A 16246-nucleotide genomic window follows, 5' to 3' on the forward strand; every position below is an offset into this window, starting at 1 on the left:
ACGAAGTAGTATATGTCTCAAACAGTTCAATTTTTCTTAATAGTTTACTCTCCCCTTTTTTGAAATTATGAGATATTTTTCTTACGGAAAACGTTACTTGTGAACAGTTACAAAACGTCAGAATCCACACTTGTTATCATTTGAAAACAAACTTTGAAAAAAATTACTGTCAATTGGAAAATTGTGAGCAAAACAGTATAAAAATTTATGATTCATTTCATTCTCTACAGATTCGGGATATTGTTAGTAACTAAATAAATCTAAGCGAGAATATTAACCAATCAGATTCGAGTATTTATGTACGGATTTAAATATGCATAGAAATCGTTCCAATTTGCGTACAAAGCTCAGAAAAAGTGCAAATAACATAATTCCGTCAAACCTAATAATTAAACCTATCAAGTAAGGCTCGTTTGAACTTAATAATTTTCGGTTTTTTGCACGGTTTCGAATAGAATGGTGACCAGCTTTGATCTCAAGTATCAGAAATAGACTGATACCAGTTAAATGAGCAAAAAGACTTTGCCGTCTAAAGACACTTGTTGCTATGTACGTATTATAGTTTCTACGTTGTCTTATTGATGCTTGCTTGAATGAAAATACGTTGATTTATGTACGATTATGAATTGAAACAAGCGAAAGTCTGATCTTGTCAGCTTTATATTGGCGCCCCACAAGGGACCTTCTTTTCAAAGACTGTCCTTTTGGTCCTTTTAACAGCTCAAGCAACGCACTACTGTTACTGTTAACATCAATTATGATGCAGGAAGGCGTTTCGGAAGCAGGTTTTTGACAAACAGTAGTAATCGATTCTGACCGAAGCAACGTTCGTAACACTTCGAAATAGTCAGGTGGATCCAATGAGAAGTCCAAGCCGTCAAAAGATTACTCCGAGTCCGGGAACAGAATACGAGTGAAGTGTTTGTTACCACCCGGCCGCTGTTCAACGAAATCGAGAAGGTTGGGACCCCAGAAACTTAATTTGGACTCGTTGATTTGGAGACGCAGGAGAGGGGCAACCAGATAGAGACGACCCGTGCTTTGATGAGAGCCAGAGTCCGACATTTGTCCGTTAGATTGACACCAATCTTCAGCAGGCCTGAACTATAAAGAAGCTTCACATTGGTCTCCCCAACGAGTGAAGATACCAGAGGGGGTGGACTGCGATCTTCCATTCACACCACCTTGACATCGAAAACCTGTAAGACCTAACCATACGGTATATATGTGTTGATGTCACGGCTCAAATACGTTCACCAAAAAACTAAAAAACTGTAAGAACAGAACAATTTTTTGCAGTAGAATTGTTTAAAATAATTTTAGACGGCAAGAAATCTAACCCGCCATTTTATGAAATCGCAAAGGGTAGGCAATTCAAAAAATTGAGTCGAAAAAACATCGATTTGAAAATTTTTGGTCGAAATATCGAAAATTTGTAAGAAAGTGATTAAGTCGGTTCATATATCAAAATTATCCTCCGATATAGAGAAAATTGATAGAACATTATTCTAAATTGTTCAATTTTGAAAATTTTTGGTCCGTTTTGATGCAATTCTAAAATCAATACCAAACTTTGATAATTCGTATTTTCGAGCTTAACTCCGTACAGTTTATTGGATTACCGTTCTGTAGCCAAGAATTTGCAAAAAAAATGACCAAAACTTGAGAAAAATTGGACAAAGGCATAAAATTTTGACAAATTTGTCAAAATTAAGATTTTTCAACTAGAAGGTTCGTCGATTCGAGTGAAACTCAAACTACAGAGAGAGGTGTGAAAATTTTCAAAACTTCTGGCTTAAAAAAAAAAATGTCATCTTATTCTTTTCGTATCTCGTTTTCGTACCGTACCGTCCTCTTCTTTTTCGTTCCCTAACTTCGCCATTCACAATTTCCGTTTATTTTTCATCAACGTCGCTCTCCCAAAACTTCGTTTTCGTATCCGATCATTCCGTTTTTTTTTCTTGCGTTCACAGATGGTTTTCTCCGTCTAATTATGTTCTCGATGTAGTATGTTGTCATATATGATGAAGTATGTTGTGTTTTTGTTGCAGTATGTTGATTATGCTAGTATGCTGGTTGGTTGTTTTGGTCTTGTTGCTTTCTAGGGTGTGACTTAAGTTTGTTCTAGAGTTACGACTAGTTGGTTCCTGGACTTTTTCAACTTAACTAATTCACTAGCACCCCTGTTGTAGTATATTGATTTTTACCACTGTATGTTTGCGTGTAACTGTATCCTTGTTAGTTGGTTTGGTCTTTTGACTTCTAGGGTGTGACTTCAGTTTATTCTCGAGTTACGGCTAGATTGTTTCTTCACTTTTCCAACTTTCATAGACTACAAAAGCCCTGCATAATAATTAATATTTGCTGTAGTTTGTTTAATATTGTTGGTATGCTGATCGGTTGTTTAGGTTTGATTATTGCTAGGGTGTGACTTAAGTTTGTTCTGGAGTTACGGCTAGTAATTTTCTTGCTCCCTTTCATCCTTTTAGTATACTATTGTTTGCCGTAATTTAGTTTGTTTTTTGTATATATTCAGCCCCATAATGACTTGTGCTAGTTTGTCTCTTGCAGTAGCATCTCTCCTCCTTCCTAGGGTGTGACTTAAGTTTGTTCTGGAGTTACGGCTAGTTTGTTTGGTTGAGTTTGTTGCTGCGGTCGGCTAGCATAGTGGTTCCCGACCTCCCCGCTCGCTGCGTAATCGTCTCCCGCCCGTTCCGACCCGCCTTTCCGTTTCGTTGCGTGCTACTCGCTCAACGCCTCCGTTCTCTCCGTCTCGTTTCCCGTTTCTTCGTGCGTCGCTCGTTCAGCGTTTCCGTCCCGTCCGTTGCGTCGCCCGTTTACCACCCGCGTTTTCGCCAGTTCCGTTCCGTTCCCTGTTGCGTTGCGCGCCGTTCGCCAGTCCTTCCCGCCCCGTCCGCCTCGTTCCCCGTTACGTCGTGCTTCGTCCACCCAGTCCTTTTTCCCGGTTGCCTGTGTTCCTGTTTAGTTTCACGTTGCTTTCAAGCACGTTAGACGCACTCTATAGTTTTACTCACTTTCGCCGAGTAATTCATTACTCGGTAACTTCTTTTCTGCTCTTCGACGTCTTGATTATCAAGTCGTCGTCATTTGGGTTCGGTATAACCCGCATTCCACGTGTTTGGTTGAAAGTTACTCTACATTGATAAAGTAGCCATTTCAATATCATGGCCGAACAGCAAGAGAAATTGAAAAAGCTCTTTAATGCAAGATCTAATTTAGAATATGAGTTATGTAACATCCATAAGGACATCACAGATGCCATAGATCGTCAGGACAGGAGGGTTAAAGTTGAACGCTTGGTTTCTAAGTTGAAGGATGTCTTCAGTAAACTGGTGGAGAAGAATGAAGAACTGTTTGACCTGGCCAGTAGAGCGGAAAACCCAGAATCAATTTACCCTGTCCTTGAGCAATGGTTGGATGATGTAACTAAGAACAATGATAATTTCTTGCTTGCGGCTAGAAGCTATATTGACTCAGTTGCTCACCGAGACATCGTATATGAGGGCGTTAATCCTCAAGGCCAATCTAAGAAAAGTTCACGCCGAACAACATCATCAATGTCTAGCCAGCGTAAACATGAATTTCTCATGGCAAAACTAAAACGCGAAGAGGCCGAGAAACAAGAACAAGCTGCCATGCGCCTCGCTAAACAAAAACACGAAATTGCCATGAGAAAAAAGGAGCTTGAAATACAAATGGAACAGATGGCACTTCAAGAATTGGAGGAAGACCACCGCCAGCGTGTTGCAGCAGCCAAAATAGATGAGGCTGATTTAATGGACAATCATTCATTGTTTAGTCACCACTCAAGTGAACTGAAACTGTTTAAAGATAGGGGATCAGATAGAAGTCAGGGACTTGTTCAGGATTGGGTAAATTCGTTTCCAGCAGGTAATTCAAGTGAGTTAAACTTTTCTCGTCCTGGTTCAGCAACCGCCGACCCTCCTGTTAAAGATACTTCCCCTAGTAATCCTCCAGAAAACCCAAGTAATGTTGCCGATAACTTACATCATCTTGAAATGCTTTCTCAGTACACACGGCCAGGAGTTGCAATTTCTGTTGCCCAGCAGGAAGCTTTGTATCGGGAATATCTCCAGGCTCAACTGCAGCAATCACTCATTGATCAAAGGGCACATAGTCCCTCAGGCAGTGGTGACGTGAACCGAGTACCAGTCGACGTACAAAATGTCGCACTCCAACCACCTCAACCACCTATGCAACCTCCCCGGCCACCGACACCCTTTATGGCACCAACGAACTCCATTTTTGTACCTGATTTTTCAGCAAACCCACAGGTAAATCAGTTCTTGGGTCCAAAAAGCTCCAGTGTACCTTGTCAATTACATATGTCGAAGCCTCATAATCCGCAACAACAGAATCCACCTCAAAGTAACATTACACACCAAACACAAATCCCTATTGCCCATTCCCCGCATAAGGTCCCTCCACCTCTTAACCCACTCTTGAACCCAACTCCCGTAATCCCGCCTCAACAATTATTTAATCCTCAATCTCCCGTGATTCCGTTGCCCATCCCAGCGAGCACAGCAACATACCTACCCGTCCCAAACATTCCACAGCAAAACTTTGTACAATCGCCTCAAACCCGCCTGGTACCGTGTCCTACAGCACAAAAATCTCCCCTGAACTGTAAGCTTGATCTAAACTTGTGGAGTTTTCCTCAGGATAAGCCCCCAAATGTAAACCAGGCGACAAATAACGCTACCATCTTCAAAAATGTTCAACCGTACCTACCCCCAAGCACAGCTAACCCCACCGTCATCCATCCCATCCTGCAAAACAGTGCACAACATGATCCAAATAGCAACCACGCAGCAAACTGTAGCATCCCTGTTAACCCCTTTAGTACAACTACTAACATCGCGCCACCTTTCGTCACGCCGGTTATACATCCAACATACGGGCATACTGCTCCGATACCATTGTGTTGGGGTGGCCCACCGCAACCCACGCCTTCAGCGCCAGCATCTGAAAATGCAAGCTTGATTAAGGCATTCACTGACGCCTTATCTAGCAAGAGGAATGACCCACTACCCGAATGGAAGTTGTCACAATACAGTGGGGATCCTCTACAGTGGCACGAATGGTATGGTCAGTTTAAAAGCGCAATTGACTCTCAGTCCTTAACTGATGATGTAAAATTGACATACCTTAAGACCCTCGTAACAGGTAAAGCTAAAACAGCTATAGCTGAGTTCGCCTACTGCGGCGCAATGTACAAAGACGCACTGAGGACCTTAGAACGTAAATTTGGCCAACCACAGGCGGTTGTAAGTGCACATTTGGACAAACTCAACAGCTTTCCTCCACTGAAGATGCACAATAGCGATAACATCATTAACTACTCGGGGTGCATTTCAAGTCTTGTCGGGGTATTTAAATCGCTGTCATATGATTCGGATTTAAAGAGTGCTGCGCTTCTCAACACTGTCGTACAGAAGCTACCACCCAATATGAAGGAGTCATGGTCTCTCTTCACGGTCAAAAAGCATTGGGTGAAACCTACTCTTCTTGATTTCAACGATTGGTTAAAAGAGAAGGCCGAAGCGCACGATTTAATGAAGAATACCTTAACTAAAGCAAGGACTGAGGATACCAACAACTCAGTAACAAGATCAAAAGTTGCTTCAAAGGCATTTGCTGCAAATACGCAACAGAAGAGTAACCCTAAGCCGCAACAGAGGTCTCCGTCAACAGCAATCTCTAGTTGCATTGTATGCAAAGGCAACCACCGGTTGTGGGAATGCCGTGTCTTTAAGGAAAAGACTCCCACACAGAGAGCCAAGGTCGTGGCTGAGGCAAAGCTCTGTTTCTCTTGTTTGCGTGATAAACACATGTTTAGGCAATGCCCAAGTCCCCGTAAATGTAGGAAAGATGGTTGCAACAGCTCCCATAACACCTTACTTCATGGAGCTGAAAGGGTTTTTCCAGCTAAACCCTCAACAAACAACAACATCGATACTTCGAAGTCGAACGCAGGTACAATTAGGCCATCTACGGGTCAACAGCAACCAAGCAAAACAACCACTTTGTCTTCCGTGACCGATGTTAAAGGCCTCCTTCAGGTCACGGAACTGAAACTTACTAATTCTTCTGGTACCAATACTACGGCGTTGGTTTTATGCGATACCGCTTGCAGTAACTCTTGGGTGTCCGATAGTCTCGCAGCTAGACTCGGTTTGCAGGGTACCGCATTAAAACTGACCGTCAAGGGTATAAACACGGAAGAACTCATAGACACAAAGGTGGTTCAATTGACTGTGACACCTCATAAAGACCAAGACTTCGAAGCGTTCACTGTGCGTCCCTACGTGAGAGAAACATTAAACGTAGGTTCTGACATCATTGACGTCAAGTCCATGCAAGAAACTTACCCACATTTGGCAGTTCTAGATCCAGTAAGATATTGCTATGGAGAAATTGAGATGATACTTGGACAGGATGTCTACCATGCCATCCGCCCGTTAGAGTATTTTTCAGCCGACGAAAAGTGCTCACCGTTCGCTGTCCGCTTACCCATAGGTTGGGTTTTAAGTGGCCCACTCCCGTCAAGTTCAAGTCTAGTCTCGACGTGTTTCAAAGCCAATATTGAACAGGATTTTGAATTAGCTTGTCAGGTTAAATCTTGGTATGATATGGAATCGTACGGCGCGTTCGAGCAAGTTGACCCACGATCCGCAGCGGATGCTCGCGCGCAGGAAATACTTGAATCAACAACTTTTCATAACGGCCAAAGATACGATGTCGGTATGTTATGGGCTGATGACAACATCCAGTTCCCGAATAACTACTTTTCATCACTGGTACAGCTCAAGTCTCTCGAAAAGCGGCTCTCGAGAGATACATCATTGAAAGAAACTTATGCTAACACCATCCGTGAAGACTTGGAAAAAGGTTACTTGAAAACAGTCCCTGATGCTCACAAGGTAGAGCAGCGGTCGGATAGAGAGTGGTACCTACCACATCATCCCGTGGTCAATCCGAACAAACCGGGGAAAGTGCGTAGGGTATTAAATGGTGCAGCAAAGTTCCACGGTATTTCCTTGAATAAATCTTTGCTCACTGGCCCCGACCTGCTCCAAAACCTAATCCATGTACTACTTAGATTCCGTCAACATCAATTTGCCGTGTCCGCAGATATCGAGGGTATGTTCCTCCAAGTGGGTGTCCCTGATTGGGACCAGCCATCACTGCGTTTTTTGTGGCGGGAGGACCCCACAACAGATGTTGTAGTGTATCAATACACGCGCCATATATTCGGGGCTAAAGACTCGCCCACATGCGCTAACTATGCACTGCAACGCACGGCCCGAGACAATGTTATTCAGTACCCGGAAGCAACCAAAGCCGTCCTAGAAAACTTCTACATGGACGATTACTTGGATTCGGTGGAGTCACCTGAGAGGGCTCTCAAAAGATCGAAGGAGTTGGTGCAACTTCTCCATCTAGGTGGGTTCAAGCTTACTAAGTTCATAAGCAATGTACCGAATTTGGCTGATCGAATTGATGGGTCACCTCAGTCCACCGAACCAAAAGTAATTGCCTCATCTAAGGAGGAATCTTCGCACGTGCTTGGGTTGAAATGGGATCACAACAATGATACTCTAGTTGTGAGTCGGGGTACCTCCAGTACAGTAACTAAGTCTTTAACACAACGCTTGGTATTGAGCCAAGTGTCTAAGGTGTTTGATCCCATCGGCCTAGTGGCACCATTTACTGTTGGTGCCCGATTGTTACTAAAGGACATCTGGCGTGTCAGCGGGCAGCACTGGGATGAAGAATTACCAAAAGACACTGTTGCAAGGTTCCTCGAATGGAGTGTAGAACTGCCCAAGCTTGCAGAAATCACTATACCGAGGAGCTACTTTTCGGGAAACTTTAATTACCTGGAACTACACATGTTTGGCGATAGTTCCCAAGAAGTCTTCAGCGCTGTTGCATTTCTCCGAGCTCAAGTAAACACTTCTAGTGGGCCAAAAACAGAGCTTGCATTTGTCCTGGGTAAAGCTCGTGTAGCACCTATGAAGGTGATGACAATTCCAAAGCTAGAGCTGCAAGCTGCTTTACTGTCCGCTCGGTTGAAACAAGATATCTGTCGAGCCCTTACTGTGCATGTCAACAAAGTTTATATGTGGACCGACAGCACTACTGTCTTGCAGTGGCTCAACTCCACAAGCAAGCAGCCAATATTTGTTGCAAACCGCGTATGCGAGATTTTAGAACACACTAGCGTTGACGAATGGAACCACGTTGCCTCAAGCGATAATCCAGCCGATGCCGGTACTCGTGGTATGTCCGCTGAGGTTTTGCAATCAAGTAGCTGGGTAAGGGGTCCAGATTTCTTAAGAACCAAGGAATTCCCGTTCGAACCAAGCATCGAAGTAGTTAAAAACATCAAACTTGGTATAGTAACTAAGGAAACTGACGAAACCAATACATCATTGGCCGCATCCGTAACCAAGTCAACTAAGGAACCGCCCCCGCAACTAATTCCCTTCGATAAGTACAGTTCTTATCAGAAGTTGTTACGGATAACAGCGTACGTACTCCGCTTGTTACCTTCTCACGAATGTTACCGTAATGTCGATGGTAGCATCATAGACCCCACGGAGCTTGACGAAGCCGAGCGTCATCTCCAGTATCTTGTGCAAGGGGAGTCATTCAATGCAGAGAGAAAAGATCTTCTCGAAAACAAACCCGTTAAACGAAGTAGCCGTATTGCCCCGTTTTCTCCCTTTATTGGGCCAAATCGTCTAATCCGATCGGCAGGCCGCATCAAGCGGTTGGTCGAAGTTGACTTTGATGTAAAACATCCTATCGTTCTGGACGCACGCCATGCATTTGTAAAGTTGTTCCTCAGGCACACCCACGTTAAACATCATCATCAGGGTATTGATTTCTTGCGGGCAAAAATACAAGAACGTTATACCATCCTTAAATTACGCTCCTCACTACGTTCCATTAAATCTAACTGCCTTACGTGCAGGATGTTCCGCGCTGCCACTATTCAACCCATCATGGCTGACCTCCCAGTAGAAAGACTCGCATACCAGTCTCCTCCCTTCACGAACACCGGGGTCGACTACTTCGGCCCGTTTTACGTTACTGTACGTAGGACTACCGAGAAGAGGTGGGGTTTCCTATTCACATGCTTAACTACTCGTGCCGTTCATGTTGAAATCGTTCCGTCCATGGACGCCAGTTCGTGTGTAATGGGAGTGGAGCGGTTCGTCTCCCGTCGGGGTACACCAGCAACTATTTGGTCAGACAATGGCACTAACTTTGTTGGCGCGGAAAAAGAACTACGCGAGAACATCGAAAAGTGGAACACCATCAACATCGCTGTGCAACTTGCCCACAAAGGCATCAAGTGGAGGTTCAACCCGCCCAGTGCGCCACACCAGGGTGGCATCTGGGAGAGGCTGGTACGTAGTTTCAAGCGCGTACTTTACACAATCCTTGGAACACGTCGCCTCACAGATGAGGTTTTAAATACCACTTTTTGTCTGGTCGAACATGCACTTAATTCACGTCCGTTAACGCCCGTAAGCGCCGACCCGTCCGACTTAGGCGCATTAACACCTAATCACTTTCTCCTCGGTAACCAAGCACGTAGTCTCCCGTCCATCATTGGCGTAGATGAGTTTGATCACCGTAAACGTTACGCCCGCGCGCAGTCTTACGCTAACACTATTTGGTCTCGTTGGATCAAAGAATACGTACCGGCGCTGAACCGACGTTCCAAGTGGCAGACGCCTGCCGAGCATCACCTTAAGACTGGTGATTTGGTTTGGGTAGTTGAAGAGACCAACCCAAGGGGTTACTACCCCACTGCTCGGATCACTGAACTTCGTTACGGTTCCGACAGCGTCGCACGCTCCGCCGTATTGCGCACGTCCTCCGGATCGCTCGTTCGCCCGCTTGTAAAATTAGTACCAATTCTCCCAGCATCTTCTTCTGGGCCGGAGGATGTTAGTAACTAAATAAATCTAAGCGAGAATATTAACCAATCAGATTCGAGTATTTATGTACGGATTTAAATATGCATAGAAATCGTTCCAATTTGCGTACAAAGCTCAGAAAAAGTGCAAATAACATAATTCCGTCAAACCTAATAATTAAACCTATCAAGTAAGGCTCGTTTGAACTTAATAATTTTCGGTTTTTTGCACGGTTTCGAATAGAATGGTGACCAGCTTTGATCTCAAGTATCAGAAATAGACTGATACCAGTTAAATGAGCAAAAAGACTTTGCCGTCTAAAGACACTTGTTGCTATGTACGTATTATAGTTTCTACGTTGTCTTATGAATGCTTGCTTGAATGAAAATACGTTGATTTATGTACGATTATGAATTGAAACAAGCGATAGTTTACTCTCCCCTTTTTTGAAATTATGAGATATTTTTCTTACGGAAAACGTTACTTGTGAACAGTTACAAAACGTCAGAATCCACACTTGTTATCATTTGAAAACAAACTTTGAAAAAAATTACTGTCAATTGGAAAATTGTGAGCAAAACAGTATAAAAATTTATGATTCATTTCATTCTCTACAGATTCGGGATATCATTAGAACTTAAATTAAATATGAACAGTTTTCTCAGTCGTATCCCAAAAAAAAATATTTAATATTTTAGCCATAAAACCATTTCCAAAATTTTAAACAAAGTTTTTTATTTCTGGTTTTGGGTCCATTCAGAGCAATAACAGCTCAAATTTGAAGCCAAAACGCAGTCCACTCGTGAACAAAAAATTCATAGCGGGAAAAGGACAGTAATTACTGCTTCTTGATAGAACATCAATGCCGTAATCTAAACTCTTCGAAACGTCACTTTTATCGTCACAATGGTACGCTTTGCTTTTATTGTCACAATATTAACAATGCCTTGGTAACTCTGTATCATTTTAAGATCGTCTATCATTCTACTTTTTAAAATAATTTTTCGCAGATTAAATAAGGCTTAAATATTACAAATGTTTTACGTTTCTGAGATTTTCGTATATCTTTATTAGCCTCAGAGAGCAAAAGACGTATTGTAAATTCTGTGATCTATCAACTGAATTTGATAATAAAAGCTGACCTAGATGACAATAAGAAAAAATTAAAAGCAAGAAAAAATAAAATAAATAAAATGCGAAATTGGAAAACTATGATATATTGCTTTAAATTTTTTATTGAAAAAGAATTTCATCAAGCAGGGGTTCCAAAAAATTTTTCACCTATATAAATTTGGTAAATATGCAACAGATGGCTTGTAGAAAAATAGTCACAAGTAACAGTCTTGTGGTCAGAAAATTTTGAAGCAAAATCAGAAAAAATTACAAATCGTATGCTTCAGTTCAATTGTCAGCTTTTCTCAAGCCAAATATGATGTTTTGATATGGAGTGTAAGTTCAAGTAGATTGTAGGGTATTTTTTTTAAAAAAAAAAACAATAGCCCAGCTACAGTCAGTTGAAAATCAATAAGTTCTAAATTTCATATGTGTCCACAGTTTTAACAAAAAATTAGTTTAATTGAATTGGTATAAAAAAAAGACAAGGATTTTGAGACCGGGCTTCTTGAGTTAATAGCTTTTTATTTCAGTTTTGTTTTTGACCTGGAGTGGAGTACATATAATGCGTAGCGTTTCTTCACAAATTTTAGGCACCGTTCCTTTAAAACACTGGTTACGTCGGTTAGAAATTGGTCAGTGCCTAACGCCTTAAAAGCGTTACTTGAATAAATCGAAAAACTTTAAGGTAAATAAAAGAGAGGTTTTAAAACACAGATGAGGATTGTCAAATCAATTTGTAGCAATGTATTCGAATTGATTGGTCCCAATTTGCTCTTCAGTTGTTCTGAAATTACCGTGGGATACAAAATTTCTAAGCAATAACACGCAAAAAGTAAGCAAAGATCAGTTTGTGCCAAAAAAGAAGGCAGCGGGCAGGAAAATGAATCAAAACACAATTTACGCAAAATGGCTTAAGAATTAGTTATCTTATTTTTTTTCGAACAATTCCTTTTAGTAAATACCTCAGTGATAAAAATGCAAGAAAACTTATTTGAAAAGCAAGAACAAAAGATAATAACGACAAAAAGAGAAAAAAAAACTAGTTTTTGAACAATTAAAACTTTTCAAATCAGATTTTATTATAAACAAAAGGATTTTGCTAGCAAAATGATATTTACTGCCATAAAAATTTATTCGAGTAGTAAATTTATCTCATGAAACTTATTTGCTGAATTATGCGAAAAAGCCACGATGCCTAAATTTCAAAAATCCACACGTGTGCAAATGTTTCTTCTCTCCTTGAGAAAAGTTTTTTCTTGCCTTGTCCGTGCGCTATATCAAGGTCGTTTATGAACAGAAAACACTGTCTTTTCTCTCTTCTTTTGACTTGCGTTTAAAAATTTGACTTCAACTCTCGGGTCGTAAATTGAAAAAAGCTTAAATGCTATCTAACTTAGTAGCCGATTGCGGCTATTCAAATCCTATTTGGTAGGCTGGAAAATTTAATGTGTGAATCGCAGCCGAAGCCAATCCCCAAATTGTCGACTTTTGTTGAGTAATGAAAGAACTCATTGTTTTGGTAGAGAAACAAAATTCCGTTATTGCTTCTCCCGTATAATTAGTGAAAAGACCCTATGTTAACCCATAAAAGTTTCAGTTTTACAAAATGACACGTTAAAAACTCTATGTCGGCCTATTAAAAGAGCTTGTTTCCAGCCGTTAAAAGTCTTTTTCTCAAAAACTGGACCTTTGAAACAGGAAACACCAAAGTTATCACTGAGGAAATGCAGTGTTTTCGGCATTTTTGTTTTGCTAACAAAAACAAGCGTTAAGCCAATTTTCACCGTTTGAAAATCAACACATTTATCGTTGTCTAGGTTCAAAATGGAATTGCAAACGTTTTTGAGCGCCAAACACGCCTAATCACTCACTTTTTTAATACTGAACATTGAGGCAATGTCTGACTTTTGAAATCTGAAGATTAAGGAGGATATCCACATTTGAGCAGAATCTAGGCACGATCTCTAGCGTCTAAGCGCCAAAAACATTGACGATACCGATGAGAAAAGGAAAGGGCTCTAGTCGTTTCTATTAACTAAAATAGAACATTTTAATTATTTGGAATGCCTTAGCGGAAAATATGAGTATGTCATTGAAGAAATTATGATAGCCTTTAATGAATTTAACCTTACGATAGGCCTGAGTTTTATATATAGCGCTAAATTTTAAGAAAAACTTTTAAATCGATTAATATATAAGTTAAAACCAAAAGTATGTTTCATATAAACTGATTCTGTTGGTAATTTGTTCATCATGAGTTAAAGTGCCCTCTCCTGTTTCTGTCTGATGAGTGTACAGGTCCATGGATTCATTCAGGATATATTTGCGTTCAGTTTCCACTTCCAGGACGCTCAGTAAGTACAATCAGCCCAATTTGTGCGGAAAGTATAGCAAAATCTGGAGATAAATTTGAATTGAAACACTTACGTTCATGCCTTAAAATGCTAGACCAATGTATTTCCAAATTCTAGAGCGCCAGATTCCCCTATATACAGTCCTAGATTTTAAAAATTGCAAAATGCGTGTTTCAAGCAAGCTTACGTGATTCTGCTGAAGTCAGCTAATTCTGCTAAATTCTTATAGGCGTTTCTAGTCGATTGCGAGATGTTCTCGTTAACTTCATCAGAGTAATTATCCTATACATCAACTAGAGAAATTCCTACCGGGTCGAATTTACCCACCCATAAAAAAGTAAGAGTGTGGCTGCAATGAGAAGTTTTTTTAGGAAAATACGGCACAAAAGTTTTACATCTTTTAAGGCTGCAATGGTCTGCCAAGGGGTTAAAATGATGTAAGAGAGAGGGGTGACAGATAAATTAACCCCCATTTTTACATCTTTTTGGTCTCTCAAGGCGTGTAAAATGATGTAAGTGTCTGGGGTAATTTCTCCATTACCCACAATCTCTTACATTATTTTAACCCCTTGGCAGCCCCTTCCTTACGCAATTTTACCCCTTTGAATAAATTGCCCATCACTCTTACATCGTTTTACACCCCTTGTAAGCCCAATTCTTCTGTCAGGGGGTAATTCCTCAGAGTCTTTCCATTGCAGCCCACTCTTACATCGCAGTTTTGATCGGGGGTAATTCCTCAAAATTACTCTTCTTGCATTGCAGATCATTCTTACATCGGAGTTTACCGATGGTTTACTACCAGCGGTTTGCTTCTATTTTTTTTCTTGTGTCCAGGTTAAAATTTTTTCTTTCAGTTAATTTTTGTGAACCAGACATTCAGAAACAAACAGAGTGAAAACTGCTCTGAAATTTTTTTTCTGGTTTCACAAAAAATTGCGCTGAACAAATATCGATTGCGTTAATTTTATCTCGTGTAGCGGACTGATACAACGCGAAAAAATTCTTGGCATGCAATTTCCAAAATTCATTGACATTGAGCCGTTGAGGAAATCTTTTGAACAAAGGCAGAAAAATTACAATAAATTTGAACGATAAATCAGAATCGTAAGATGATGAGTGTCGAAAAGTTTTTACTTTGTGTTCCCAATTTTTTTGTGTAAATTTTTCAAACAGAGCAAAGATGGAAAAGATCATTGCTGAACAAAAAAACTCAAAAATTTCTAGATAGGGAAATACTAAATAGAACGACCAATATGAAATCATCGTGAGAACATATAATTTTTTGAAACAGGCAATAAATTACATAATGCATAGCGTCTGATTTGAGGGACATCTTCAAGTCCAGGAAGTAATGTTTTCTTTACGTTGTTGATATTAATTTGTTATCTCCAAAATAAAAAACAAAATAAAAACAAATTTTTTTAAAGAAAATGCGCACTTTTGCTTGTATTCTAACAAATTTGAAGTTTTGTTGGAAAATTAGTTCTCCATAACTTTGTCAGTGCCTTGACGGGGCCACCATTTCAATTGGAAAAATCTAAATTGTAAAAAATTAACTAAATCAGCAACTGGTTAACAATGAGTATGTAATCGGGTTTGAACATTTTTAATTTATTTACGTCTACAATTTAATAAAACCTTACATCAGATTGGTAATAGATTTGAGCAATCGATTAAATGAAGAGAACAGAAACAAAAAAAAAACAAAAGTTTATAGACCTAATTTGTAGCATAAAAAATAATCAAAGAATCACTAGGCATTCAAAAAAGAATTATGGGAACACACTGATTAAATACAAGATGTAATTGAAATGTAACACAAAAAAGTATCTTTGTCTACGGTAATATGTGTTTCAGAAAAGATGGCGACGACAAATTTAAACTTGTCAAAAAACTGCTAAAAATTGCGCTTCAAGAAAGGACATTCACAAAAAATTCAGTTTGGAAAACACACTACGAAATATATTACCTTTTGAAAAATCACAACGATGATGTTCAATTGAAATTCTTAGCTCAAAATAAATGTATAATTATTCAAAAGTACAAGAAACTGTTTTTAATCGCTTTAGTTTTTTTTGAAAGAATATATATATATATATATATATATATATATATATATATATATATATATATATATATGTATGTATATATATATATATATATATATATATATATATATGTGTGTGTGTGTCTGTGTGTATTGTTTCAAATTGTTTCATGTTATTTTTCCAAAGAAACTTTAGTTCTCAATTATTACACAATGTATGTTTCTGTGCGGCTTTTTGCCGAATGGATAAAATTATGATACAAAATTATTTCAGTCAAAATTTGGCTCCCATCTTTTTCTTCAGAAAGTCTGCAGGGCCTAGTCAATACGTCAACAGAATAATTTTTTTACCTTTGATTTTTGCTTTTTAATGGTTTTGGAAAAAGTCAGTGGCAAACTGTTTACATAGATTGATAGAGTGTAAACTGGCAGAAAATATACAATCAAAGTTGCAGCAATTTTCGAATCTCAGAAACATTAATTACGCCTGTATGTTTTATTTTTTACAAATTTCCTCTCTCTACGAAAGAAACACGAGCAACAGATTTGAAATAATGAACTAACAGTTATCTGAGATATAATAATTTTGCTGAACTATCTGTTGATGCGAGCAACCTTTGATTAGAGTAATAACAAAAAAATTTTATGTTTTGGTCGCTATTACCACCTATAGTCAAAAGTTTTTTTGTCAAAATAATCAATCAAAGTTTAGAAACACTAAAAAATAAATGAAAAAAATGAGAGCT

At 39.6% G+C, this 16246-nt stretch overlaps 1 protein-coding gene across 2 annotated transcripts in view; it reads left to right on the forward strand.

The window, feature by feature from the left end:
* LOC142345329 (uncharacterized) overlaps positions 1-16246 on the forward strand; it is a 34803-nt gene that overhangs the window by 15862 nt on the left and 2695 nt on the right. For both annotated transcript variants that reach the window (XM_075397331.1, XM_075397330.1), the window contains one exon: positions 13362-13453. In XM_075397331.1, the coding sequence (XP_075253446.1) occupies positions 13362-13453 (92 nt within the window). The remainder of the gene's footprint in view (positions 1-13361; positions 13454-16246) is intronic.

The sequence above is a fragment of the Convolutriloba macropyga genome, chromosome 9 (genome assembly GCF_964194025.1).
Source record: "Convolutriloba macropyga chromosome 9, txConMacr16.3, whole genome shotgun sequence".
Classification (NCBI taxonomy): Eukaryota; Metazoa; Xenacoelomorpha; order Acoela; family Convolutidae; genus Convolutriloba; species Convolutriloba macropyga.